At 40.5% G+C, this 6878-nt stretch overlaps 1 protein-coding gene across 1 annotated transcript in view; it reads right to left on the bottom strand.

Moving 5' to 3' along the window:
- Window positions 1–578: 578 nt before the first annotated feature.
- MORC1 (MORC family CW-type zinc finger 1) overlaps window positions 579–6878 on the bottom strand; it is a 195307-nt gene continuing 189007 nt past the window's right edge. The window contains exon 29 of the mRNA XM_006164206.1: window positions 579–710. Coding sequence (XP_006164268.1) covers window positions 615–710 — 96 coding nt within the window. The 3' untranslated portion in view covers window positions 579–614. The remainder of the gene's footprint in view (window positions 711–6878) is intronic.

Genomic DNA, 6878 nt, shown 5'->3' with positions numbered 1-6878 from the left:
CTTCGTTTTTCAGCACACTTTCAAGAGAAGGTAACTCTCTGTAGTCCTCTGAATATTGATTCTAAAAATCAGTTTTAAGATTTTACAGTCTTTTAAGTAAAAATAAAAAATTAACCTTAGTGACATTTTCATTTTTCTTTTTAAAAACAATTTTGCATTAGAGGACGTGCACTCAACCAGAGAAATACTGAGAGAGAAACAGTGAGAGGGAAAGTGAGAAATCCCCCCAGGAGAAGTGGGGGATTCCTACAGGACAATCACTTCTCCATTCTTCTCCTGGGAGACAACACACGGGCACCTGACATGCACATTTTTCTAACTAGCTAACATAGCAATTAGAGAACTCTGGAAATTATTTCTGAAAGAATAGGAAGAGTTACAAAATAAGCTTGGGGAATACAAAAACTGTAAAACAATCTCCATTTCTAAAGCATACAATTTTGTTAAATAGAAAAAACTTAAAATAACAACCACACACACAAAAAAGAAATACTTTTTCAAAAGAATCCTCTGGTTTTCTTACTAGCATTTTTTAAAAAGGCAATATTTCTTCTGACTTTTCATTTTGAGAAGTCCTTATATTATTTCTTTAGAAAAAGAGAATTGTTCTGTGTCTATTTTTTTAAAGTGTTTCGGAAAAGGAGATTATCTTCTTTAAGCAAAGCTTCTAAGTAAGTGTCAATCTGCTCCAGGTTGCCGGCCGGACCACCCTGGAAGAGAGCAGCAACAGTCATTGCAGGGAAATGAGCCACAGCACCCTGCCGTGAGCCAGGAGCCAGAGCGGGGTGGCCTCCTGACAGCCTTCCCTGTGAGTCACAGAACAACAAAACCCAGTCTGCACTTGAATAATGATTCTAACCTTTCTAAATGCTTCCTCATTTAATCTCATTTTATGCTCACAAATTGGACTTTTTTTTCTTCACGGGAGGTTAGTCCAACTGTTTTCCCTTTTATTTTTGACTTTTTTAATTGCCAATTTGATTCACCAAAAGCAATGTATCTCAGAGAATATGTTAAATTTTTAATTGGTACATAATCATTGTACATATTTATGGGGTACAGTGTGGTTTTTCAGTATTTGAATACAATGGGCAATGATCAAATCAAGGTAATTATCCATTACTTAAAACATTTATCATTACGATGTGTTGGAACATTCGAAACCTTCTCTTGGTTATTCTGAAATATAACAAACTATTATTAACTGCATTACCCAGCTGTGCTATAAAACACTAGAAGTTGTTTCAATTATCTATTTGTAATTTTGGATCCATTAATCAACTTCTCTCTGTTCCCTTCAGCTTCCTATCCTTCCCAGTCTCTAGTTAAGTCACAATTCTAGGGAAACAAATGTTTTGGTTTCTATATAGGAGTGAAAATACACATATTTCTCATTTTGTGTGGTTTATTTCACTCAGGATAAGGTCCTCTAGGTTCATCCATGTTGCTTCAAATAAAAAGATTTCAGTCAAAAGCTGTATGAACCATAATAGACCCTGAATAGCCAAAGCAAACCTGAACAAAGAGAACAAAACTGGATGCATCCCTGGCATCTGATAGAATGTGGATGAACATGCAAGATTTATTGCTGAGTAAAGTAAGTCAGGCTATGAAACAAAAATATTGTATGTCTCTACTTAACATATACCAACTGTCTACACTCTATGGTAGAGGCTGAAAGACTGGAGGACATAAAAGCATTGGAAATTGTTATGGACATTGGGGACAAAGTGGAAGAAGAGTGGAAGAGGGGAAGAGTGCAGGAAAGGAAATTTGGGAAAAAATGGAGAAGTAAGACATTTGTGAGACATAGATACAGTTTGTTGTCTGTTGATGTTGTATATAGTATTCTTAACCTGACTGGTGTGTGGCAAATATCATGTTGGGTAAAATCTCTGTATAATCTAAATGATGTATAGTGATTTAATGTATAAATAATAATAATAATAATAATAATAAAAACTGGAGGCATCACACCTTCTAGCTTCTTTCTCTTTCCTGTTTTCTAATCTGACACAGTGTACATAAGCTTACCAGAGAGAGTCAGACAGAGGAAGAAAGAACCCCACAATGATGCATATTCACACTACAATCCCTTCTCCCTCTCTCCCTCCTTCCAGGATTTTGGGCACACATACACACACATGCTCAGCATGTTTCTTAAGTTGCCAGGTTTGAGACTTGAACCTCATGAATGGCCATGTGGAATCCAGTTTCCTTAACCTCCAGGCTATGGAGCCAACCCCCTACCTTCAAAAAATACCACAAAGCTATAGTAACCAAAACAGTATGGTCTGGGCATAAAAACAGACTTATAGACCAATAGAACGGAATAGAGAACCCAGAAATAAACCCACATTTACATAGCCAGCTGGTTTTTGACAGCTGGTACCAAGAACATTCGTTGGGGCAAGGATAGTCTTTGATAAATGGTACTGAAAAAAAACTGGATATCCATTTGCAGAAGAATGAAACTAGACCCCTACTCTTACCACATATAAAAATCAACTGAAAATGTGTTAAAGATTTAAACATAAGACCTGAAACTATGAAGTTATTAGACGAGAACATAGAGAAAATGCTTCAGGATATTGGTCTGGGCAAAGAGTCTTTGGGTAAGATCCCAAAAGAACAGACAACAAAAGCAAAAATAGACACATTTCAGATTTTCAAACTGAAAAACTGCACAACAAAGAAAACAAAAGAGTGAAGAGATTTTGTTTTCTTTGCCACATTCCTAAAGGCCTTTCTACCCAATTTCATCACTCTCTGTTACAAGTTCCCAACTCTCACATTCACATTCATGAATCTTGAGTCTTGTAGGCACAAACAAGAGTGGGCATATTTCAGCTACTCTAAGAGTTTCTTCTTTTTCCTTTGGAACATCTTTCCCCTCAATCCTTGATCTGTCCCCATTTCATCCTTCTCCTTCTTCTCCCTTTTCCCTAACTCCCTATTGGGGTAATTTCATGCTTCTCTTCCTTGGGCTTCTTGATCCATAGGATAACTGGACATGTGTTCCCTCTCACTGATCCAAATCTTACTCCTTAAGGCCAAACCATGGGGTAAACTAGCTCTCCAACTGATGGATAACAGAAATTTTTTTTGAGAGGTTTTCGCTAGAGGGTGCGTGTGCTCGCCAGAAAGACAGAGAGAGACAGAGAGATAGAAAGCGAGAACTCCCCCGCCGGGGGGATGGCCAGGCCGCAATCCCTTCTCCTCCATTCTCCTCTTGGAATTTTGGGCATGCACGCACACGCGCCTGGCGTGAGTTTAAGCCGCCGGGTCCAGGATTTTAACCACAGTCGACTACGTGGGAGTCCAATGATATAGCCATTGCGTTAACTGCAGATCCCGATAACAGAATTTTTGGAATGACCTTTTGGAAACAATCCCAGCTTTGTTACTGCTCCCACTGTGTCCAGACCATCACCCTAGTCTCTACGTGTCTTTTTTCCAATCAATGTGCCCCAGCCTACTCCCTCTGCCTTGGCTTTTCTCTGTCCTCCAGTGAGGCTGAACCATATTGAGTCCCAACTTTGCAAGTGGGGCCTTGTTCTGCAGGTGGCTTTGCCCAATGTTGATATTTACTTGAATTTCCAAATATTCACCAGTCCTGAAGCATGCTTATGGGGCCAGCAGGTGGTATGGTGGTCAAGGTGCTGGATCCAACATGGCCAACTCTGTGGTTTGAGTCCCAGACCCGGCGGTTTGAAAAACATGCCAGGCATGTGAGCGTCCATGCCTATGTGTGCACAAAATCCCAAAGAGAGAATAGAGAAGGGACTGAGGCATGGCCATCCCCACCCTGGGGGTAATTTCTCACTTTCCCTCTCTTTTTTTGTGTTTCTCTCTATCAAGTGAGCATATGCACCTTGTGGCAAAAATAAATAAATAAATAAATAAATAAATAAATAATAAAGAATGCACTTTGACCCTTTCTGACAATGTCCATTTCTCTCACCTCATTCGATATAGTCAAATGTTTTGACCATTATTCTATTATTCTCTGCCCCATGGACTAAACTTCTCCTCTGAGGACGTTGGGTTGGTTCTGTGCTCAGCTTCTTCATGAGCTTTCCTCACTCCAGCTGCTTTGGGTCCTTCCTATCTCTCCACTGCTCTATTCTATGGTAGCTGCTCTGCCAGTAAGAGGTGTGCAAATGCAAATTTTAAGTTGAGGGAAGAGAGTAATATATTTGGGCAGGAGCCCTTTAAGTACCACTACACTGATGATAGGCAGTTTCATACTGTGCTGACCAAAGACCTCCATCTCCCTACCAAACTTTGTGAATGAAGCATATTAAGTTGTATACTTGCCCTGGATACTCTAGGGAAACCCAGGGATTTGGCATAGAAGAAGCAGTAAATTATTATTTTTTCATTTTTCTTAGCCAGACAGATTTGCTGTTATAAGAGCCAATAATTTTTATGACCTTTTAATTAATTAATTTAATTTTTTTGTTATTGGGTGTGCACGCTCACTGGAGACAGATACACAGTGAAAAAGGCAAAGTGAAAAGTCACACCCAAAGAGGAATGGCTATGCCATAATCCCTTCTCCTTCAGTCTTCCTCAGGATCCTGGGCATGCAGGCACATGTGCCTGGCGCGATTCCAAGCTTCAGGGTCCAAGACTTCAACAGCACTGTTGGCCATGTGGGATCCAGTACCTTAACTGCCACACCACCTGCTGATCCATTTTTAATAGACTTTTTTTTTTTTGGAGAGGTTTTTGCTATAGGGCATGTGCGCTCACCAGACAGACAGACAGAGACAGAGATAGAAAGCGAGAAATCACTCCCAGGGGGGAATGGCCACGCCACAATCCCTTCTCCTCCATTCTCCTCCTGGGATCCTGGGCGTGCACGCACATACGCCCAGCATGAGTTCAAGCCACCGGGTCTGGGACGCGAACCGTGGTTGACTATGTGGGAGTCCAGTGACATAGTCATTACACTAACTACCAGTCCCATGGACTTTTTTTTTTTTTTTTGATAGTCAGGAAGTGATAGTTAATTTCTATAATATAGATTTCTTTGGTTTCTATAGTATTTCTTGTTAGTAAAATTCTATATGAATTCTACCACATGCTGGGCTCCATGCTAGATCTTTTCTTTCTTTATTTTTTTCAAAATTTATTCATCTAACTTGTTTATTAGTGAGGCAGAGACAAAGAGAGTAAGAGAAAATGAGGCAGAGAGACAGTGACTTATCAAGGTCGTGGGAGCTGTTCGACTTCAGCCCAGCTCCAGCCAGCCCTGAATCATGAGCACAGCATGCCCAGTGGACTCAAGGAGGTCTCCAGACACAAACCTAGAACCCTTCCATGTGGGTCAACCTTGCAGAGTACTCCCTTTGTGGCCTTGCTGCTGTTTGGCCCTCATGCCAGACTTTTTATACATAAAAATCACCCTTGTAACTGTAAGAAACAAAAAGAGGGCCAGCCAGGTGGTATGGTAGTTAAGGTAGCTGGATGCCACATGACCACTGCGCTATTTCATACCAGACCCAGCAGTTTGAAAAACTCACCCAGCCTGTGCCCCCAAAATCCCATGAGAAGAATGGAGGAGAGGGATTACAATCAATGTGGTCATCCCTGCCTGGGTGGGCAATGCTTTCTCTCTCTCTCTCTCTGGTGGGCACATGCACTATGATTACAAGAAAAAAAAAAAAAAAAGGGCAGCTTCACTCAAATTCCACTCTTCTAGGAATAAATTCAAAGAGTTGACTGCAGTGGTATTATTAACAAAAATACACATATGATTATCATTGTATGAAAATTATTAGCATTAAAAAAATTTTTTAATTTTAATACTGTAACATTTCCATTGCTGTCTAGACTACCAATAAGGAGGAGAACTTTTCTTCTGGCAATACCTAAATTAAACAAAAAATATTTTCTCCATGTGATTTTGTACTTCATTTAAGAGAAATCAAAGGTGGATTTTTCTGAAGTGGGAATGGACTGCTACATTGAAAGGTTCACAACCAGGCCTGAAACCCAGGCAGCCTGTCTCTAAAGTCCATGCTCATCATATACCACACTGACGTCGTATGACGAGTGTCCCCATCTCTCCCCCAGCCCATCCCTGGGCAAAGCAATCCTTCAGTTACTCCTCTCCATCAACGACCTGTTCCTGTCCTCTTACCTTGCATAGCCCAGGGAGTCCCATCCCAGCACTCAGGACGTATATCTGAGGACAAAATGTCGGGTCGTTTCCTAGGATTACTGTTTTGGCTTGGATTTCTCAATTTTTTAAAAAGACTTATTTATTTATTTAATTTTATTTATTATTTTATTTTTTTAATTTGACCAGAGGGAGAGAAAGAGAAAGTGAGAAAGCAAGCTGTCAGCTTTGGGACTTGAACTGTGGTCGGCCAAGTGGGAATCCAGCACCCTAACAACCACGCCATCTGCTAGCCCCTCTCAATTTATTTCTAACCTCTACAGAAATACTTTTCAATCTCAGCTATACTTATATATTTTTAAAATGTTTGTTGTATTTTTACACAGCATGCTTACATTCTATAGTAGAAGATGGGCACATCTTTAGCAGCCTGATCTATCATAGCAGCTCAATTCTTTATGTATTGAAACATATAAACAAGGGGCCAGCAGATGGCATAATGATTATGTTGCTGGACTCCCAAGTGGTCCACTGCAGTTCGAGTCATGCACCTGGTAGCTTAAAACTCACACCGGGTGTGTGTGCGTGCAGGCCCAAGATCCCAAGAGGAGAATGGAGGAGAAGGGATTGTGACATGGCCTTCCCCCATGGTAGGGGGTGATTTCTTGCTTTCAGTATCTCTGTGTCTCTGGCGAGTGCATGTGCCCTATAGCAAAAATCTTGCTCTTAATATATATATATATATATA

The sequence above is a fragment of the Tupaia chinensis genome, unplaced genomic scaffold (assembly GCF_000334495.1).
Source record: "Tupaia chinensis unplaced genomic scaffold, TupChi_1.0 Scaffold143593_1, whole genome shotgun sequence".
NCBI lineage: Eukaryota > Metazoa > Chordata > Mammalia > Scandentia > Tupaiidae > Tupaia > Tupaia belangeri.
The sequence above is the reverse complement of the archived record's forward strand: the minus strand, read 5'-3'. Positions and strand labels throughout refer to the sequence as shown.